Below are 23,848 nucleotides of genomic sequence, written 5' to 3' on the forward strand. Positions count from 1 at the left end.
GTCCTTTCCAGGGTAATAATGCCATTACCGAGCTGAAAGCATGAAATCGCTCTGCTTTATTCCCGTTTTAAAAAAGGCAGAAAGAATGTGTGGGAGTGTGTGTGTTTGTGTGTATTGGAGCTCATGTGGGGGATGGGTGTGGGGTGGCCATGTAAGATGGCCTAGTGAAAAGAGATTCTCCAATTTCATCTCCTCTGACAAAGATGAGTTAATGAGATGGGGGGTGGGGGTTAATGTCACAGTGTTTGGGAATACAGCCTTAGCACGGTAAAAACAATCTTTATATTACTGGTAAAAATATCCACTTCATAGCTAATAGTTGGTAACTGGGAGGATCTAAATATATCAAGCAGCCTTATCAGGCCCTGGTTAAAGAGTAAACCCTAGCTGTCAGTGTAAAGAGTGATTCCAGAGTGTCCTATCTTTCCCTAAACACACCACAGGGAGCCTGGGAGAAGACCCTGACCTCACCTCCTTCTGTCCCTCTGTGCCCTGAACCGAGATCGTTCAGGCCAGCTGCAACATTGATCTTCCAGGCTAAAATTTCAAGGGCTGAAAAACAATCTCCCTGTTGGCAAATGGATGGCATAGCAGCCGAGCTCTGGGGTCGTCAGTTCAGCGGCAGCCCAGAGGATGTGTGGCCGGTTGGTGAAGGACAGGAATGCTGGACAGGCAGAGGAGATAGAGACGTGTCCAGTAGCCATTTCCTGGAGACATCTGATGGCTCCGTCTCTGACCAGGTGAAGAGGTCATCGTAACTCTCACGACCTCTAACACTCACTCACTTTGAGCACTCTGTATACAGTCACATAGGGTAAGTGGGATTATTACATCAGTATGTAATAATATACAGTCTAGCATATCATCATGTTCTGACAAATATACTGCATAAGACTAAGGGCCCTAAACCTTTTTGGCACTAGAGATTTACAGTTGTGTCTAAAACACTCTGCCGAACAGAAAGGGAGGAAGTGTGAAGAGGACTACACATAGAGCATGAAAAACCACAACTCAGAGCAAGCCACATCAGTTACTGCAGCTAGATTATCGTTTATCAGTTCATGATTGGTTAACGGCTATCTGTATAAAATTAAATAAAAAATGAAAATAGCATCCCTAATTTCCATTTTAGTTGGAGGTTAACTTTACAACACAATTTCTTTGAGATGCATCCTAAAAACTGAGTAGTCTGAATTTCTTTCATAACATCTTTGCAGCCAACAACCGGAAAAAATGAGGATTTTTAAAACCACTGTCCTTGGCCATTCATTGTTTCTCAGACTTCCATAAGTGCTTTCCAGGATTTTAATAGCCTTTCTGTATGAATAGTACTACTATAATATTCATAGGATCAGATTAAGAACGTGTTATACAGAAAAGAGTAACCTCAGTACAAAATTCACTTGAATGAAGTACGTCCAATAATGGCCTCTGTACATATTGGTGTTGTAATATTACAATAAGGATGATGTTTTAAAACACATATAATGTGTTTCCAATACATCAAGAGATTATGTTTAACTGTTCCGGTATATTGTGTTATTTGTAATCTTATAATCTCCAGCAACATTTACAATTCAGAATAATGTGCCAATGCCTTGTTACGATCAAATTGTGGAGGGCAATTTGATAGTGATTTAATGGATGAGAATGTGTTTGTTTTTTGCGATTGGAGATACAATAGTGATGCTTAATGCGAGGCTGCACAGAACAAAAAAAGCTTATTGCATCATCACAACATCTTCAGTAAGAATATGCCAAAGATTACTGTCAATTATATGAATGGTTCAAGGATAGTTTGAAGTACAGATTTCCGAATGTAAATATAAGCACACAGTGTTGATCTTTATATACAGAAATACTTTTTTGAAATATGTATTTATATCCGTACATAGTAGTGAAATCTTTGTTTACCTTGTTCAGCTTTGTTGTTGTCCTTGTCTTTAACTGTATGTCCATTTATGTGTGTGTACATTAAAAGCAACACATACATTCCATTGAAACTATGAAGGCTATGAGCTACTGACCATTAATTACAACACATACTGTCCTGTGTCAAGTAATCCCCAAATAAACTGTTCAACCATAAATGAGCAACAGCACACAAGTTACACATTTTGAGCTAAATAATGTTTTCACCATCCCGAGAGAATAGAAAGTCACTGTTGTGTTTCAACAAACGTTTGAGAGTGGACTCTCCTGAGTGGAGAATCAGGGGTGAAAACTGTGTGCTTGGTGCCTCTGGCTCAGTGGTCTGTCAAACACAGTTGGTAGCACTTGTGGATGGAAAGCCAGCAAGGGATCATGTCCTTGGCACTGCGTCTCCCATTGGTTGGTCAGGGCTCCTGTGCAGAGAGCGGTGGGATCTTGAGGGGATGTTGTGAACCTCTGTACACAATACGCCCTCCTGGTGAAGCTGAAGCAACTGGCAGATCCATGTGTACCAGAGAAAGCATGTGGCGGTCTACACATACTGCACAGGTCAACGTTGGGAATTACAACAGCAACGAGGGCTGCAGTCCTCCATCTCTAACTTGGAAGGTAACAACCAAAGCCAAAGTAAAATGAATGTGTATCTGCCTGTTGCGGTTCACATGCCTGGTTTTTGTCACATGTTCAGTGTGCTGCTGCACATTCCTGCCTTAAAAGATCATGCATGAGCTCATGTTCATGCATTAATATATCTAGTCTTTATCTGGTCAGTCATCCATCACCCGACATCAAAAAAGTATGAACTCCTCAGCCCAGTCACCAAGAAAGAGATGTTGGCATTGTATGTTTCTGCAAACCACGGACACGTTCAATATCAACGTTTTTACATTCGGTCAGTGACCGCAGAGCAAGTGACGTAGTATATAAAGCAACCATTATTAAAATGTATGTGTTATAATAAGGAGTATAGTAAGGACAGTCTACTATGGGCTGAAAGGAGGTGAATGGGTCAAATGTTGACCCAATACTATTAATAAGGCGTATTTACAAAAGTGATGTTGTTGGGGTTGTTTCATTGTTGTTTTTTCTAACCTTAACTAAATAGTTTTGTTGCCCAAACCAATTGTTTCACAACATAAACCATGTGTCATTGAGCGTTTCTGCAAGCACATTACAAGGCTGGTATGAAACCTAATCATGAAAAGCATTTTTGGTTGAGAAAAGTTGACATTTAGTGTATCCTGTGGTTTGCAGAAATGTACAATGCCAACGTTTATTTTATTCTGGCAACTTGGTTTGTGCCATATGCAGAACTATACCTTACAAAATGACCTTAGCTAAGATGTGGATTTAAAATAAGAATGTAGCAGAGAATGCAGATGATGGGAAAACGTTGATCTTTTCCATTGTTTGATTCAAATAATGAGTAAGATCGACTACTTGAGAGACGGAAGAGAACTAAAACCTCATGCCAGCTGCAGTGGTGCTGAGCTGTGGGTGAACCTTGGGATAACGCATATGTATAGGGGGCTTTGTGTGTGTTGGGAGGATGCACTATGTCAAATAAAAATCCATTATACAACAACGAAAAGTGTTCCGTAACGCTCACTTATCTTACAAAGTGTTGTGATTTTGGGAGCCATTCAATGACCATGGGCCAAGCGCGGAGAGGAAAACATATCAGGTCACAATTCCAATCACAGAGTGGAGAAGCAACAATGCAAAACAATAGGTCAAGAAGATTCATTATTTTGGGCTGCTGGGACTATTTGGTGCTCTTATTTCAGACAATTCTTCCACATTTTTAATAGCTAACCTTCCCTCAGTCCTTCTCTCTCCCACGCTTTCTCTTCATTCAATTTCTCATTGCGCTCCCTGAAAGACAGATCTGTGGAGCAAGAGCGTTCTTGTCTGCGGCTGTCTTATCGCCTGTCTCAACCCTGCAGAGAGAAATTCCTCGCCATTTGTTGAATCCATGTGTGATGGTGTGCGTTAGTGGCTCATCTGTGGCTGCACTTCCTCACCTGGCACTCATGTGATTAGATTTCATATCCCAGGCTGCAGCAGATAAACTCTATCTCCATCGGCCAGGCCCCTCAACATCAATCTGCCTCGGCAAGGGCCTGCGTTGGGACGGCGGTCTCATAAAACATTCCTACCACCAACCATTCTTATGCATAACAATGCCAACATGTCATTTCAGATACAAACATTTTTCATTTATTATGATAGTTTGTGTTTGTGTTTCACAGGCAGACAATCAAGCCCCTTAAAGGGCGAGCATCCTGCTGTGTTATCCGAAATGAGGGTTCAGTGTCTGCCTGTGAGTGAGTCACAACGAGATGCTGGACTCTCTGCATGGAGCACATCCACCATGTGGTTGGACGGAGGTGTGGTGGAGAAGGGAGCAGGAGGAAGGAGTAGAGCAGGACAGAGCAGGACTGTTTATTTATTGTTCTTCTCTGCTTTAACGGCTCGTGACCGGCTAGCTTTATTAAACTGGGCTTTGAGCACACACATAGCAGCACTAAAACATCCTGATGGCTGAGAGGGGATCAATTCGATCTGCTGCCTACAGGAATTACTTCAAAGTAATAGTACTATCACACAGGTAGGCCTCGCCTGCGTTCAGGGTTAAATGGACCATTTAAATTCTTTAATCAACTTCAGTATTAGCTGCATGAGGGGAGTATATATGCAGGTGCAGGCTTCCCATGAATATCAAATAAGGAGTTAACACAAATCCCTCACCAAAATGGTGAGTGTGAAAAAGACAAAGCAGACACGTTGTAGATTATCTGCTGGCGCCACAGTTGTAAAACCTGGAACATGAAAATGTTTTATCTTTAATTAGTGCTTCTCCAAACACGTAATCGGTTGCATTTAAATGAAACATGTTTATGGAGGGTATATCTATGAATCTAATTAACAGATATATTGTAAATAAAAAGAAAGAAGGGAAAAAATGTCATTACAGAACATCTGCACAGTTTTTAGAAGCATAACTTACTCTTTTAAAGTGGCACTATTTGGTCCATCTCTTTCTGATTCTGTATGCATTTGTTATGACACGGGTGAAAAATCCACTTACAATGCATATGTGAATATTATCTTTCCAAAGAGACCTGCAATAAATACAGCCTTTATGAAATGTATGGTGCAATGGGGCTGTATGGAATTGCATTTTACTGCTAAACTTGTTCCACCCTCATTTGCATATGGTAGTGCATTTGGTAGTGCATGTAAATGCTCTGACTTTGTGTTGTGTACACTCTGAGACCCTTCCCCCGTACGCTTGTTGACACCATGGTCCCTTCGACCCCTGCCACCTCTGTAAATTGTGTTTCACGGCTTGAAGGTTACAGAGAAAGGCTTGTGTTTGCCGAGGAGGCCAGATTAGTGCTCATCAGTCGTGGTGTTTGAGATCCGAGCATTGACCCTAAAGGCAAAAAGCCAAGCCGCTTTCACACTGCAGTACACGGGGACCGGCTTGAGCCTACAGCAGCCTATTGTCACCACTCACCCAAAAGAAAAGACAGCAAATTGCCATGTCAGGAACTTTGGCCCCCATGCCAATATAATACACCGCCTTTGTCCCTCATCCAGCCTGTTAATATGAAAGGAGCAGCAAAGGGTATATGTTGCAGCTCAACGCTCGCTACAAAATACCAACAAAACGATTTCTTGTAGGAGTTTGTGTGGGTGTTTGCTTCAAAACATTTAATTTGCAGCAGTTTGAACTGCAATAAAGATTTACATTTGATGCAAATGTATGCATATTCAAATCAGCACTGGTTGAAGGAGGGAGGCACGCATATAGCTGCCTTTAGATGAGAACAATATAAACAGATGGATATAAACTGTGGATATAAACAGCAATGCAAAATATTTGAAACAGCTTATATATTATTGAGTGTATAAAATCCTCAAACCCACTGGTTCAGTTTGCTGGTTAGTACATGAATTGTTACACCTTGTGTATCAACATTTTTTCTCATTATCTCCTATAAATGTCCTCGTCATACTCTCCAGCTTTCCACTTCCATGCCTAAAGACCCAAACCATAATCGACTTGAGGAGATTTTATCATTTGTTTCTTGCCTTACTGAGGTAGCCGGCGGAGGTCAGTGATTTAAATGCTTACCAGATATATCATTAAGGTGGATTTCCTATTCTGCTCAGTAACCAGTCATGCAAAGGTAATTAGGCATTTCGGTCTCCATGAAGCTGAGTGACACTAAGATTAACAAGCTTTAGGAGCACAGTTGACTGGAGGTGAGAAATCTGCCATTATTGCCCAGATGATGAACTAGGTTCTATATGATTCGATGGAATTGAAACTGGGGCACTCCTCAGAGGGGACCACACTACACTGTTCACTATTTAATTCAGTGTATACCTTAAACACATTTCTACCCATGCTGAAGATGAAAGAAAATGTCAGAACTCATACTAACATACTCATAGTTGGAGCACCTGCAGTGATCAATAAAACTTCACAGGCTAATCCTGTTTAACACCTACGCCGATGTGTGCTCAGTGAAAGAAAGCTTGCAAAGGGGAAAGAGTGTTGAGATAGAAGTATGCAACGTTTTTCCATCATGTCTATTGACATACACACACAAAGCATGGTAGCGGTCCTAAATGGCAGCAATAAAAGCACGCGGATCTTGCAGGAATGTAAAAGCGGCAGTAAAATAAAACGCATGATTTAATGACCATCTGTTGGGTGCCAGTGCAGACCTTGCTGCGACATGCTTTGTGAATGATCAAAGGCAGCATCCGCATCGAGAGTGATTCACCTCAGGAGGCACGCCGGAGAATTAACAAGCCACCCAGCACAGATTCATTTTCCATGCAGTTTGGCCTTTTTGATTCCTTAACTCGTCCTCCTCTTCCTCACATGGTGAAAGTGAGGGAGTAAAACAATGCAATACACACACACCACACACACACACACACACACACACACACACACACACACACACACACACACACACACACACACACACACACACACACACACACACACACACACACACACACACACACACACACACAATAGTCCAGCCCTACAAAATGGGAAGCTCCTGGCTAAACAGCAACACACTTAAAAGTTTTTAAATCCATCTGTAGAATAGCCCAGTGGAACAATTCAACTGAGCTGGTATTATTAGGATTTTCTTTCCTGACAGACGAGCCCTGCCATCGGCTGCTGCCGTTTATGACGTTCCTGAGTTTCTCTAAGAGTCCATTTAGGTGTTGGGGGACGGATGCCAAATGACCAATCAGCACTTAAAAGAAGCACACACATACAGCGAGAGAGAGATGCATGCTGATGAAAACACTTGGCTCTTATCTCATCAAGGCTCAGTAAATAAAACATTTAACAGCTGCGCCAGACTCAGGACTGCAGAGACAGTGTGGGCATCCAGCCTGGTCCAGGAACAACACGGGGAGCACAAAGAAACAAAGACACCCATGGATAAGCTAGACACTCATGAGTTAAAATTAAGTTATAAACAGACCTGAAAAAAAGGCAGATTCTCACCGGCAGAGCTAACGTTCCACTATAAGTATTTCAGGTGGGCTCCAGACAACTAGCATACTTACACAAACCCGTTCAAAGCACTACAAAGATTACCATACACATCCTAGGGATGGCAACATCATTACCGTGTTGTTTTCTCTCTTAACCTTATGTCTGTCCGACTTTTCTTTTATCTCTCCTTAATTATTCTTCCTGTTTCACCGTCTGCCTGTCTGTCAGTAAGTCTGTGCAGTATTTAACATGCTGAGGGGACACATGTCCACCCCAAAACGCCACGGAACAAATGTGCTACTTTGTTTGCGTTCACAGCTCATTTGGCCCAATCCATGTTTTGGCATTCTGTTTGTCACGCTTGGTGAGGTTTTCTGCGCTGCCCACCGAGGGGGAGAGACACGTTCCAGGGGCTGTCAGCTGAGGCTCACATTCACACTGTATCCTGCAGTATTTCCTTTAAGCTCACTTTTTCACGTCACATTTCTTCACACACTTTAGATACAATCACACATCAGCTGTGTGTGCCTTGTCGTACCTCTACCACCAGCATAGTCACACTGCCACATGTATACAAGCTATCTATTGTTTTTGAGCAACCCCCGATACTGACGAGGCTTGGGAATGTGTCAGTGTGGTGTTGAGCGGCCGTGGAGGTGAAGGGGAAGCAACAGGTTCCTGTTTGCAATTTCACAAGTGGAGCTGGCTGGTGGTGGGAATGTCCAAGATGGTCTAAAAGGTCTAATCTACCCTAGTGAGCAGCAGTCCATCCACCCACCAACTGTAAACACAATGGCTCCCAATGGTACTGAGCTGATTGGTGTTTCATCGGGGCCAGGACTAGAGTCAGTAGAGAGGAGCTCCGTCTCACACTGTTTGATGAACTTGTTTATTTTTCCTGCAAATGGGAGGCCCAGAACAAACTGATTGGCAAGCGGCGCGTTTATCTGAGGCTTAGAAAGCATTCTCGATGACTCTGGACAGTCAGTGCTGCGCCGAAGCAACAGCAAAAAGCTTAATTAGAGCTTTCTGAAAATAACGTCTTGATGCCACCCCCTATAATGCCCATTATTACTGCTAAGTATGCTCCTCCATCAAGTATGGCATGTGCTAATGTGACTCTCACAGTAGAGAGCCAACATGTTTCAGTGGGCTCAAATAGCTTTGCTGCACTCTCCCACTCAGAAATTAATCTTCTGCATACCTCTGCACATGCCCGACACAGAAAGGAACGCATACACCAATATGAATTGGTTTGTGGGTACCGAAAGCTAACCTCTCAAATACACAGAATCCTACACATAGATGGCATGTTTAGGGGTAATGTTTTTGACATTATTTTTTACCCTTTGCGACATGCTCACTATTTAACTAAGCTAGTCAAATATACATCTCATATGTAAAGTGTGGTGTTTGATGGAGAAAGGACCGGTTTCCCCCTGACTCCTTAGCAGTTCTGCCTGCTAATTGCTTCTGTGGTGAAAAAGAATATTTATGCAAAGGAAATGAGAACTGTTTTCCTCTCACTACCACCTACTACGTCTGACATCTGTTCTCCACCTCCACAACACTTTTTACTCTGCGTATCCCTCCGTCATTCTTCATACCACTTCCCTCACCTTTTTTTTTTTCTCTCTCTCTCTCTCCACCTTTACAAGAGGGTCTGTGGCTATCCTCAGAGATCTGTCTGCACACACATACTGTGTCGGCAGTGTGAGGGTGATAATGAAGTGTCTGAGAAAAGAGGATTAGGTGGAGTGGTGGGCATCATCCCTGCGGTATAAATGCTCATCTCTCCCTAAGGAAGGAAACATGGAACGTCTTTCACTTCAGTCCAGCTGGCTGTCTCTGTGTCTCTCTAAACTCGCATACTGGGATGGCTGCTGTGGCCCTCAGGAGGCAACAGTGAGGGTTAACGCAACGACAAGCCCAGCACCTAGGGGACACTTGGCGTTTCACCCGCCTGTTTATTCTGCACAGCCAGGCTGAGAGTAGGATAACACTGGCAGTGGGAAAGTGAAGATCTTCACCAGGGGAACCAGCTGAGACAGAGAGAAAGATAAATAGTTAGTGAGAGGCGGTGGAAGAGAGGGAGAGACAAACTCCTCCTCTTCCCTGTGGTCTGACAAAAAGATGACAGCATTCCTCTGGAGCTTGCTCGGCCCTCCCTGGGCAGAAACCTCACTTGTAGGCGAGCGGCCTGTCAGACACAGCTAACTAGGCTGCCCCATGAGAGATGACAGTTTCTTACTAGTTGGCGAAAGGCCATCGCAGCAGGTCAGTCTCTACACAGAAATTTGTTTTTGTTTTTGTAAAGGGCCACTAATCGGCTACAAACCAGCTCTTTAGAGATGCTCACGTGAATATTATCCTTCCTCTATGCCCACATCTCTTTCAAAGACTCGTTATTATCTGTGAACTGTCACTTACTCAAGCCTCAGATCTATAAACCACCCAATGCCACCGTAAACATTAGGTACCTGAGAGCAATCAGCGCTCTGTGTGTTGGGCCTCTGTGATGAGCAGTGGTTATTGAAATTACAGCCTGTACTGTTTAACCCCTCACGTGGACCTCTGCTGTGTGAGGCAGGCACGAAGTAAAGGTCCATTAGCCAGCTATAGTTAACATACCAGAATGGCACAGAGTACATTTAACTCTCAAAATGGAGAGTCATTTTTAATTCCTGAGATTAAACAAAACAAATGTGCTAACACACCCATTGTGTGTCAGTAGTCAGTGTTGGTACCTCCCATTGTGTTCTGGTATCATACATTCATAAACTGCAACTGGACACAAAAAGAGAACAATCATGTGCCATGCTGACCCAATCCATACAGGCTCAACTCATGTACTTGTTAATACAAAAAAATAACTGTAGCACACTTGTGTCTATATGTCCTGCATACAGTGTGCATATTTAAATAAGAGTCTCTACTAATTTCCTTAACTGATCTCCACTGGGTCCTCAATTACCTTCACCACTGTTAAATACGGAGAGTAGATGGCATGGCATTATATACAACTTAAAAACAAAGCAAACATAAATATTAGTTTTGATACTGAACTACAACCATGAACTTTTTGATGCTAAGCTCTTTCATATTTCACTGTGGCTCCTTACTCAGGCTGTAAATAAAATAAATAAATGATTGTTAAATGTTGGAATGTGCATTTCTCAATTGCAGTCCACCTTTTGTCCCACCTGGAAGAGTCCTGTCTTCCTAATATATACTTTGCTCCAATTTCTCCCTGGAGAAATTCTTGCAAGCGTTTTGAAAAAACAGGGTTTCATATGATTGGTATATTTGCGTGTCAACCGTCTCTGAATCATTCGTAAGCATGTGGCTAAGCTTTCTGAGCCTCTTGTGATGTCCTTGTAGTAGCCTTGCTGTGATTGGAGAGTCTTTGGGATGGGGTAGTGCCCTGCTAAGAACTGTTCCCGTCTGTCAGATCTCATCAATCCATCCTGCATCGCTGGGGGCAACCAGACCAAAACTGACCACTGAGTCAACTGACAAGACAGCTCAGCATCCAGTTATTCCAGAATAAGAATCACACTCAAACACAAGCACACTCAAGCACGCACATTCAGACAGACACACGGACATGCCAACACGCATGCAAATGTGTGCAGTCACGTTCAAACACAGACACAAACACACACACACACACACACACACACAAAAAAAGGCATGCAAACGTCCAGTCACGCAGACACATAAAATGCAATACACACAGACACATGCATGCAAAAGAACATTGGCAGGCTGAGTGCAGGATCTAACCCCCAGAACAGCCACAACAAAGCCTGAGCAGGACACAAATGCGCTCTGACATTGAGGTTGGTAATGCTTTGAGTTGTCTAAAATCTCAACAACTGACCCAGAAATTCGGGTGCAGAGAGGAGGGTTTGGTGTGCGGGGAGGAGGGGAGGTCATGTGTGATGCAGTGTGGAAGAGAACTAAATTGACACTTCCTTGCCCCCTTCTCAAACCCTGTGGTGGTATTCTCACTTTATGCACAATGAGGGGAGACAGAAAAAGGTGCCTCCTTATACTGGTGCAGTCTTTGTTGTACAAATGCATGTGAAGTGGCACAATACAGTGTGGGACTGAAGTCAAAGGCCACCTTCGTTTCCTCTGAGCGAGAGCGAGAGATAGAGCGAGAGCGAGGCTGCAGAGGTCGAACACAAAGAAAAACCAGCAACAGCAATATGTTTACAGCAGCAACATGTGGGAGGGGAGGACCCAACAACAATATTGCATTTATTGATTTTTAACTAAATGATTCAAGATGGCTTATCGTATGCTTGTGTTGTTTCCTTGCAAACGCAAAGACATGTATGCAAAAAGAAGAAGAAAATGCATGCAAAGACGTAGATATGTTTTTTAAACAATGAGTTTAATTTAATTGCTTATACAATAGTTTTATGATAATCGACACTCTGCTTCAGTTCAAAATGAGACTCCCTAGCCTCTGCTGCCTCGAGGCTTGGCTACTGCCCCGAGGGTTAGAGCGGCAGCTGGCAGGAACTAGCATTTCAAACTGATAAGGCCCCAAACTTTCTTCAATAAACGATAGCAGTGAAGTCCTCCACCTCAAATGACCCCTCGGTGGCAGAAGGCAGTGGGACTCTGTGCCGGTGTGGAAATCCTATTGAAAATAGGAAGGGCGGCTACTGAGAATCTCTGGTGCAATTCTATACCACAAAGATAAAACCGGGTCCTCTACACCTCTCGACTATAAGCTAAAACAGGCTACAAAATGTGTAGCTACTCTTTAAGGCTAAGAATAAGAAAAAACATTCCTCCTGGAAACAAAGACCGTTAAATGAATTGTAATCAATTTTAAAAAAGCAAACACACTTGGAATCGTAAATTCATTCAAATTATTATTATTATTATTATTAAGAGTTTTGCACATAAGGAAACTCAAGCTCAAATATAATAATATTATTAATATTCCTTCTAAAAGTTATGCATTACACAAATACACTCTCTTGAGAGGTTTTCAGGAAATGTCACTTTGTCAATTCTCAGCGCTGGTAACACGGAGGGAGGCCGAACATTGTTCATTGGCAAGTACCACCCACATTGCAGCGATACAAAGCCAGTTTAAAAGCATCAAAGTTTACTTTTAAAGCGAGCTGAGAGTGTGAGAGGAGATAGGGCTCTTTGAGCAGTGCTGTGCTGTGCTGAATGGTCCAGGTTAGATCAACAAAGCTTGCTCCACCACAGCTAGACACAGAAGGCTTCGTACAGTTTGATATGCTGATATGTGCCGTTTAAAGTTAAGGCCCTTTTCCTCACCCACACCGCAGTGCCAGAGATCAAGTGATGCCGTCAACTAGGTAATGACATGACTGCCGCAGGCGACAGCCGGCAGCTTGATTTATACGTGGGGACAGAGATGAATGATTCATAGGCTAAGAGAGCGATACCAGGTCACATGCCAGCTATATGCCGCTCTCGCCTTCTCTTATTCGCAGACACACACCTCTCCATAAATGCCTAGAAACACTTTATGTCTCATAAGCTTAACATTACACAGCTGGCCAGTCCTGTTAGATATTGCTCGTAATGTCTCTCCCTTCTTTTTTTCTACAACTCTTCATCACGCTGTCCCTCTTTCCCTCTCGTTTTACTCCCTGACCATTTCCTCTTCCCTTCCCATTATAATGCAATGCTAATCCTAAATATGGAACCCACTGTTGTAGGCTCAAATGAATGGTCCAATCATTCTGCATCAATTAGTCCATACATCATTGCTGATTGGACAAGGAGGAGGGGGTGTTTCGTGGTCTGTTCTCTGCGGTGGCAGGGGGGAGACAGAGATGGCATTAGAGAGAGCTATCACACTGAAATGCAATTTCCATTACTACTTGGGTTCCGCAGACTGCAGTCCACACGATGACCTTGTCCTGATCTGTTTTGTGGCAAGCCCTCTAAGTTACGTCATATCTGAAATAATTGAGTGAAATGATCCTAAAGCATGGGGGCACAGTGCATCTCATACATCATGATCACTTTTCACTGAGATGTCAGTGTACTTGACATAACTGTATATATTCATATGTCGCTCACCGACTGCCGACAAGGCAAAAGACTGCTACACAGATATAATAAAATATAGAATAAACTTTGTTGATACAAACAATAAAAAGATGGAAGTTACAGAGTTTTTCTGGCATATTATACAGTCAGTATACTGGGTTACAATTTAATAAAGACAAGGCAACACTTGAGTGGTAGCATACAGTGTTAATGCATAACTTAGAAGTGCATCACACTTGGGATGTGCAGAGCGTAAAGTTGTTCAATAATTTTAATAAGTCAGTGCAATTTAAGAAATTACTTCTCTGCCCATGAAAAGTGAGGCCAATTCTAATACTTAAAAAAAGAAAATGGTGGTATTTAAATGTCAGGGGCTCATGCCAATGCAAGAGGGCACTTCCATATTTGGATGGCGCTATGAAAAAGAAAGCAAGAAGAGTATAAATGCAAAGCACTGTCTTAAAGAAATGAGAGCTATTATACTGTAAATAATTAAATCCCACAGACAGCGAAAGAGAATACAAGCGTCTTCATGCTGTGAGTTTACCTCAGAAATACTTCCTAACAGCAGGACCTAAGAGGAGGAAAGACACACATTTATAGAAGTGCCATCTCTAACACACTTTAAAAAGCACATGGAACATTACAGCACAAATACAAGGTGGACCTAGATCAGGGTGTAACTAACCGCCCGCTAAATATGAGGAGATAAGTGAATCCCAAGGGTACCGCGCTGACTGAGGAATCTCTGCATTCAATTTATCATTTTACATTATTTAGGCTACTCCACAGGGAAATACCTTATCTCTGTCATAAGTTATGCTAATGGCTGGTACTACCATCTGTGAACTAAGGACTATCAGTCAGGCATAGTGTGCAATCTATGAGTTATGAGAATAATATTTCATCTTTGAGTGATTAATCATATAGGGGTGTTCTGGGGCTTCCAGTGAGCTGATATGGTTGTGACAGGGACATAAGGCCATCTGACCCAAGCCATCACACAACACCATCCTATATCTCACCCTGTACCCCTCCCCCTGCACAGAACACCATGCCCCTGTCCCTTCCAATCTGCTCAATAAACAAGCTTGGGGCAGGACCCAGACAGAGGATAATGGTTCACCTGGAGGTGACAGGAAAAGAAAACAGAGCTCTTTGCATAACGAATGCAGATAGAGATAAGCACACCAAAGCACTTAGGAATCTTGATAATGGATTATCCAAACATGTCCCAAACTGGAAACATTTTCTTTTTTTTTAAAAGCATGCTAGAGCACGCTTTTGGAGGAACCAGTACTGTCGGTATTGTCCTGCTGAAATTGCAATGCTGATTGTAGGAAGCCATAATATTGATGTTTTGCTTCTGCGGTCAGAAATGCAGTAAAAGCAGGAGTTCTCACGTTTCACCCAGCGGCCAGAGCTTGAACATTATACTCCTTCTGTTGATTCCATTAGTAATTTACAGGCCTTTGTATACACATAATTTTCTCAGCAGAGCCACTTAGCATTGCTTCGTGATGCCATTGCGAGTCAGCATCCGATGGCATCTCCAGTTGCAGAGAAGGGCAAAGAACCATATGAGCACCATCGTGGCCAGACACAATCACAGCGAGCATAATTAATATCATACATTACAATGTGTTGGGTACTTGCTATGACTCACATCACAGTTTAGGAAACTTGTGAGGGAGAAGAGCTGGGGGCAAACAGCAGTTCAGCCTATGTTATGCAAGCAGAGACAGAGGCTGGTGAGTTCAGCAAGTGTTAGCAGCCCGTGGCCAAATTAGCCAGAGTCAGGACATACTAAACAACCATGCATCTGCCCTGCTGCTTGACTGGAGCAAAAAGAGAAGGCCAAACCTGAGAAGAACAATTTGTTTGGGTTAAAGCCTGGTGCTAAATGGGCAACAGTTCTGGTTGGAATGCTAATCAGACCATTTCCCTGCTGGATGGAGACATCAGAGGCAAATGGAGCTCCCTCTCTCTGGCTACACGGGGCTTCATGGTATCATTACATGGCTCAGTGTGCTTGTGTCAGTTGGTGTGTGAAAAGGCGACAAATTGTGTGCGTGTGTGTGGGGTGGGTACGAGAGATAGACAACATGATGTTTACATTAGGTCTACTCTCTTGGGACTGTGCCAGCATCCAGCCATGCTGCGACACACATCACACAAGCAACCTGGTACGATTCATAATTAGCCTCTATTCACAGAGGCCTCATTTAGTGTGCTATTATCAGAGATCATTGTTATTTCCCTCTATGTATGTATGGAATCCCAGAGAGACCAACATGTCTAACGCAGATAACAGTGCTATTTTGGTTAACCCCATTGTGTACATAATACTGAAGACATACAACCCAGACAGAATTCCCATCAGTGATTTCTAAGGATTTAATGGAGCACCGGGGCATGATGATATTCTCTAGACTTTTTCTATATCCTTAACTAATGCAAGGAATATAATAATATGTTTTTGGGTACCGGACTAATCTCACGCAGGGCTGTATTGTCACTTATTTCCACCATTTTCAGCCCAAAACAAAAAGAAAAAAACTTTATTGTCTGCTTAATGTGGCCATCACACTTGAATTAATTATACAAAAAATAGGTGAAGCTACATATTTAGGGGAACAACAAGGCATTGATCACTTTTCTTTTCTTTTTTAAAGAGAGTGGTTGGTGGTAAACTAACATTTTCTTCCATAAAGTAAAAGACTTTGCCCAGTTTTCACATCCTGGCGGGAGGCCCACCTCCAGAACTGCGTGAACTAAACATGGCTCAGGTGTGTGAGGCCAACAGGATGGATCATCCTGTTGTGAAGCTGCCCCTCTGCAGAGCCCCGAGAAGACAGCTGGGAGATAAGGCATGCCCTATATGAGAGCACATCTCCACTTCACATCTATCCTCACTGCCACCAAGGCAGGAGGTCTTCACATGCCAAACCACAGATAGGGGTGGAGGGAGGGCCAGGGTGAGAACAGAGAGAACAGGTTTGCAGGTTTAGCAGCCTAGTGATAAAGACACTGGAAGATAAAGCCCCTCTTGGCCTTGTGCAGATAAAAGACAAAAAGCGGAGAGCTTTGTTTTGAGAGGAAAAGTTACATTTTCAGCGAGCTAGATAGATAATGATAATCTCTCCCTGGTTCTAATAACCTCCTCTCTTTTTTAGCATGGCCAAAAAAACAACAGCAAGCTGCAAAAGAATGCACAAATAAGGAAGTAGAATTGTCTTGGTCATTATTAGCACAAGAAAAAGTGAGTCTTAGCCTTTTTAGTGAATTGACCTTGTATTTTGTACCAGTAACTTGGCAGGAATAGCATCGCTGCAAGTCAATTAAGAATGAAAGGAGGCTTTGCTCTCAAAAAAATGGCACTAGCTACAATTAGAATTCCTCTGGAGTTAATAAGCACAGCTGCAGGTCACAATCAACCGAAATGTTTTCTTGCAAAGTATGACATTAAATGACACACGAGATCTCACGTTCCAATGTTGACAGCCCCAAAATCGACTTCATTTTGCTGCTGCTGCGTTCAAGCGGGGGCAATCTCTAACACCCTAACGCCTATTAATAGTTGAGGAATGACCTGGATCAATCAACCAGGCCACGTGTTCCAAGATTCTCAGAAGTGTGAAAAAGTGATTTGCCACCATATCAAAATAATGAAAACATAATAGCAGAGTAAATGGCCTCTTGTGTTTCTCTGTATGTGGCGAACGAGTACTGAAAGTCAACTGCAGCAGAGACGGACAGGAATCAGGAGGACAGTATACCTGCTTTGCAGGGCTTGGCTTAGTTATGGAGACGCGAGTTGGTGACCTCTGATCTCAATCACATAATATTTTTCGATGGCTGTGCGCTGAGGGCCTCTCCATGTCGCGGATACAGATTGGGAACATTGCTACGCAACAACGGCTGAAAAGTTTGCAATCTTAACCGTGGCTCCGACAAGATGAGGGCCACTCCAGGCTGCACGATTAGAGGGGAATGAGCTCTCAATGGGCTGTGTACACTCTGATGGATGCTATGTGCACTAAGCAGCTAGCTATGCTGCCTAATTGGGGTTGCTTTATCCACATCCCTCGCATCTGATGACTCATATTTCATGGCAGGTGTTCAGATCACAATAATTATAAAACAGAAAGAAGTGCGTCATTTTGTCCTATGAGACGTTTTTTTATTAAACCAATATCTGTAGTAGGACTGTTATATGGAGAAACTTTTTGACAGATAACTTTCTGTACAGTAAGAAATATGATTGTCACCAATATCATAATATATGTTTTAATTCGGATGAGTTTGTACTCATGGTTGAATGCACTTATTGTAAGTCGCTTTGGATAAAAGCGTTAGCTAAATGAAATGTAATGTAAAGTTATGTAATGTAACACAGGTGTGGAAAAACTTGGAATATCTGGTCCAAGAGTCCAAAAATGAGTGTAAGTCTTATTTGTTTTATTAGTTGCATTAAAGAAAGTTAAGATTAACTCCTAAAATACTAATTGTGATCGAGACCCACGAAACACACGACATGAGAACATGTTATAGATATAGGTTAGATAGATTACATGAAATGTAATAATGTCTAATGTCCTGGTTGGGATCACCCTGTGCAACTGGTCAGGGGACGGTGAGATTCAAAGTGACACCCAACACAAATGGATAAACAGACAGAGTTGAAGCAGTGACCTTATTTCATTGTCACACTATTCCAACATATCATCAAAAAATTCCCATTCAGAAGAAAAAATAGCATTCCACGTCTAACTGGGTACATTTTGCCTAATCTCATTTTACTGTGGTGAAGAATGATTATTTCAATCATGTCACTGTAAAAGTCGAATTTGAGGAAAGAAGAACAGTTGGATTGAGCAGTTCCCAACCCATTATCCCCACACCACGGTCGGCTGCCTCATATTTCCTCCATTGCTTTGATGATAATGTTCTTCGGCAGGCCGCTAAAGTAATGACCATCTCTCAGTGTCGCACAGTGCAAGGCTGCACTGCGCTGTAATGTGTTGGCTTCACATCGGACATATTTAACACACTTGAAACAAAATTAACATTTAAGTATTCAATGGACCTGCAGAAGAATCCAGATGTGCCATATGAGATGGGATGAGTGCAACTTTAATTGCTTCACTACCTTGGGAACAAGCAATGAGATGATGAAAAGAAAAACAAAGGTGTTCACTCACCTCCCCCTCCTCCCAGAAGACTGGAGTTTGCTGAAAAGAGAGAAAATAAATGACTCAGTAAACTTCAGAGAGAAAGCAAGTATGGATCACAGAAAAAGAAAACCGGTTGATATAAACTCTCAAGAAGAGCCTAAAGAAGCCTTCAATGATTATGATTTGTTGTTTTTTTGTCACACTTTCTCAGTTACACCTGCAATCACACGTTTAAAAAAGCTGTACCTGGCAATACAAGATTCATAATTTCTTTACAGTTGCTTCCGACAACAGACACCCAAAGGTAACAAGAATCTCGTCCAATAACTTGTTTATCACATCTCCAACAGAGAGAAGTGAGCGTGTGTGTGTGTGTGTGTGTGTGGCAGGGTAAAAAAGATGTGGTTCATTAAAAGCAATTAACAGTGCCTTGATTTTTGAGAATCTACTGCTGCTCAACAGAAAAATGCAGATTTCCCCCATGGCTTTGTAGGGGTCGTTTCTTCATAGGAACTTGTCACACAAATTGTTGAACATAAGCAGAGAGTAGCTCTTCAGTGCAGGATTTGTGTGCTAGAAGAGCGAGGCTCCGTTCTTATGTGCGACATAGAGATGTAGAACATCCTCAGAGTAAAGCCTCGCTGACTGTTATTCTGTTGTCAGCTTTAAGACAGTTTAGTTTACAAACACTCGTGGTATTACTGAGCCCTGTGTTGTCTATGTGAATCCCCGACATCAACCGTAGTTTAAAGGTAGCGTCAGCTATATTCGTGGAGATTGCATCATTAAAATCTGTCAGTTTGAGACATCCGTTGCACATGAGAGGAGAAAGATTAGAGGGGATTTAAAGTACATCTGTTAATTTGGGTGTTGCTGAGAGTAGGTAGGCTATGTGTTTGAAGTGCAGTTCATCCAGCGGGCATTGGAAGAATCATACACTGCAACATGCCTTTAAAGGTCTTCAGATCCAGTCACAGTATTGGCTATCATCACCGGGGAAAACTACCCCATGAAAAGCTTATTATTTCTGAACGTTTTGGTGCACAAGCAACCAAGCAACAGATAATGACCAAGCGGTATACGGGAGCGCTCTCCAGTGACAGTTTTTTTTTTTTGTGTGTGTTGCCTGATTACGTGCATGTAGGGGACTTCTGGAGTTCACTCAGTTTTCGCACCTTTTTGTGGCACCATTATGGCTTGGCATTGTTCTCATCTGAGCACCACACATATGAGTGGGCACAGGGACAAAGAAAGCTCTCCCACTGCAGAATGTGTTCCATCAAAGGGCTTTTGGTGTGTGTGTACAGTATGAGCATACCGTACACACAAGAAACAGCAACTCAAACAGGGCTGTACTAACAATCCACTGTCATGTTTACAATAGCACCTCTCCAGGTTTTTCTGTGATGAAAAAGACACTTGTGCAGACCAGCTTTTGTTTAGCTCTGGATTCTATCAGCAACAACAACACGCACGCAACTCAAACATGCATTTCCATGAAAAGAACAGTTTGGTCTAAACATAGATACATGTAGTAAAAAAAAAAGAAAACAGTAAAGGATTTATCACCAGAGAAACAGTATGACGTATATGTGTAGCTTTTCTTATGATGGTAATGTTTTAAGGATGTTGTTGTATATTTATTATCAGCACAATGGAAAGAATAGTTCCAGTGCCAGTTAAAGGCAAGCTAATAGTATGCTAGTCTTCAGCAGAGTCTATCATCATTGTCTAGTCTCCTGGGGAGTCTTCCTATTCCTGGGCTATTAAAACACTGGGGTTTAATTACCTGACATTATGGAAATGCGTACCTGAGGGGGGCGCTTCATTTACTCCACACCTAATCAGAGATTGAAGATGAGGTTCCTAATCAGTCTGACACAACTTGTGCGTGCGTGCGTGCGTGCGTGCGTGCGTGCGTGCGTGCGTGCGTGCGTGCGTGCGTGCGTGCGTGCGTGCGTGCGTGCGTGCGTGCGTGCGTGCGTGCGTGCGTGCGTGCGTGCGTGGGGTAGTGGTAGTAGTGAACAGGGTAGTCTGGGGCTTGAGATGTTAGATGCTTTCTAACCACATGTGACTTGGTGTGATCACGGCAATAGCCCACTGGGAGATGAGGCGCATTCGACAGCCATCTCATCTCAGCAGTGGGTTTGATAAATACGGAAGAAGGGAGGGGTAAAAACACTACTTTATGCCTTTTCATTTCCCCTCTCCCTGCTCCCTCCTCTCCTTAAACGATCAGAATGTCATGAAACGTGTTTTGGCAGTTTATCTTAAAGCACACTGTGCTGCTTAAGCACACAAAATATCTGTAACCTACAGAGAGTGAGCTCAGCCCACAGCGATGCATGTCAAGGGAGACATTAAAATCCCAAAATGGTCGGGGACTTGCTTTGACAATCCATCTTCAAGCATGAGACAAATAAGAAACAGCTGGCAGAGAAGCTAACCTGCAGCAGCACACGGAGCAGCCCTGCACTCTCGGCAGCAAAAGCTATTAGCTTGTGCCTTATTCAGTGTGACTTGCCTGAGTTCTTCAATTATCCTGAGTGAAAATCAAAACAGAAATCCATATTCGGCCACATCCACCCCATAATGCATATTTTATAGAGTGTGTATTAATTATAAACTAGCTCTCCTTGCTGCTTGAGCCTGCCCTGGGCTCAGTCTGGCTATCTTGTGGTGGATCAACACATTTTAGCCTTTAGGGAAGCAGTAAGAGAGCCAACAATTAGTATTATCAGAAGACCATTATCGGTTCCTTCTACAGTGGCTGAGTGCGTACATGTGGATTTGTCTCTTTGAATGTATGTTTAATGGGTTTTCGACTTCACCATCCTCTCTTCAATGTCTGCCGGTGCGTGCCCCCTTGAGAATTTCATGAATCAATTCATCAATTTTTCCTTCAAGGACAGAACAGACCACATCTCCTGTGCTTTCTCACGCCTGTGTCCTGGCCAAAAAGGATGCACTTGAACACAAGCAAAGACTTTGCCCAACGGCCAACTGGCACGAAAGTGTTGCGCCTGCATGTGAGGAAATGACTCAATACCAGCAGGTGGGCATTTCAGAGGATATGTATTTTACCTTAAAGATTTGTATAGGCCCAGTTAATGAAAAGAAAGAGTGAAACCAAAGGGTGTGACTTTTCATTTGTCAGGAGTGCTGCTGTGAGTCTTCCCAGTAGTAACCACAACATGGGCCATAAATCTCAGTGGAAGGGCTCCCCAGACTGCTTGGAGATGGCAGGTCATTAGGAACCACTAGTCCACAGGATTAGGCTTGCCCATCAAACATATGCCCGAACTGTCACTGTGGGAGGACCCACTTCCTGTCTGCCCTTTGAACTCCTCACCCCCACAACAACCTCATTGATCCCTCAGCCAATGACATGCAGTAGAGCCGCTCCTGTGTATTTTGACAGGAAGACCATATTGATAGCAGAATTCTAGCCAGAACATGCAGGCCCAGTTTATGGATTGTGGCACTGCGTCAGGAAGCAGACACAGACACAAACAGTGAAAAGGGACTTGTCTCAGTGTGTCCATATATTTGCAGAGCGTTCATAAAAACGGGCTCTTGTGCACTTTAGTGCGTGAGTCCTGTGTATGCAGAGGGCAGTGGGGCATGGATCTGGGTTGTGTGTTTTTGGTCTCGTCAGCAGAGCCCTAGATCATGCAGTGAAATGGGAAGTGCTACTGCATAGCCACAAAACCTCAGGGCAGTAAACAGATTCACTGTCTACCTTCTGGTCTCTGCCACCTTAAGTGAACCCTTTAAATGTGCTCCATCATACACTCTCTCCTTATCCTCTCGCACGCTTCTCAATAAGCCCAGAGGTTAATAGTGTACTCTGCTGTGACTCTGGGATAAAAGGTGGGGTACAGAAACTAATAAAAAAAAGGTTTTATGGTTCAGGTTGCCTGCTCTGTTGCAGATAGATGAGTCCAACAAAATCTTGGTGCAATTCTTCAAAACCACTGGGGCAGCCACTATACTATAATGCTACCGAGCCTATATGCGTCTTTCAGTAAATCTATCGGAGTCAAATTAACTGTGTTGGGACGATATTTGCTATTATCAATAGCAACAACATCACTCACTGCCTTTTGTCTTACCTGTCCACAAAGAAGGATTTATCATTTTAGCAAATCCAAAACACATAAACTGCCACAAACGGTCCACAGAGCTGCTCTTATTAACAGGGAGACACATCTTTTTGTTCTCCATTCTCCTGCTTAGAAATCATATTCACAGCTAATTTGACGGGCACAAATTAGCACCCAAAACACAATGAACGGCAAATAGGAGGCCTGAAATAATGAAGAAAAGAGTTCAGAGACACAAAAAAGATGATCATTTGTAGACTTGGTTGACACTTAGATGGTCATTAGACATTTCTCTTTATAGTGTTCTGATGCTTAACATGTCAGCTCTGAATGGCGATGTTCAAAGAGTCAGTGGAGTGGAGTGGAGTTTTTCCACACACACACACACACACACACACAACTTGCATACCACAACTCAACTCAAATATTCAGCCTAGGGTTTAATATCTAGAGCAACCCATAATCATATCTGTGGAGCTCGGTGTTACACTGAGGCAATTCTAACCTTTAATGATGGGGCTTTCTTTTTCTTTCAATAGCTGTCGAAGTTCGCACAAATATAAATAAAACTTAAACGAGCCACCAGTTGTGGGATGAGAGAGATGCAACAGTGGCATTTCCTATTTGTGGCACATAAAAAATGCATGCTTCACCACATATGCTGCCTCGTCTGATGATACTGGTTGGCATTTTTGTTCTTTGGAGCTTCTAGTGGTCCCTGAGGAGCCTGACTGAGCCAGACACACATGTGGTGGCAGTGGCATGATCCCAGCAGCACATTCACACACTCTCACTCTCTCTCTCTCACTCACTCACTCACTCACACACACAAAGGATGGACATTAACTATTGTGCGGAAAATTTATTAAGTTTAAGGTTTCATTGATGAGGGTAATGCTACAAACAATAAAGATACACACGTAGAACATTGATTTGACGCTTGCACACATCAATTTAGACAAAGTGTGAAAGCACCTATTTTTGGTTCAATTATATAGAATTGTGCTAGTATCAACATCTTGTTTTGAAAATATTGT

At 42.8% G+C, this 23,848-nt stretch overlaps 1 protein-coding gene across 4 annotated transcripts in view; it reads right to left on the reverse strand.

The window, feature by feature from the left end:
• macrod2 (mono-ADP ribosylhydrolase 2) overlaps window positions 1–23,848 on the reverse strand; it is a 368,778-nt gene that overhangs the window by 244,410 nt on the left and 100,520 nt on the right. For all 4 annotated transcript variants that reach the window (XM_034551877.1, XM_034551874.1, XM_034551876.1 and 1 more), the window contains exon 4: window positions 18,733–18,762. In XM_034551877.1, the coding sequence (XP_034407768.1) occupies window positions 18,733–18,762 (30 nt within the window). The remainder of the gene's footprint in view (window positions 1–18,732; window positions 18,763–23,848) is intronic.

Source organism: Cyclopterus lumpus, chromosome 15 (assembly GCF_009769545.1).
Source record: "Cyclopterus lumpus isolate fCycLum1 chromosome 15, fCycLum1.pri, whole genome shotgun sequence".
NCBI lineage: Eukaryota > Metazoa > Chordata > Actinopteri > Perciformes > Cyclopteridae > Cyclopterus > Cyclopterus lumpus.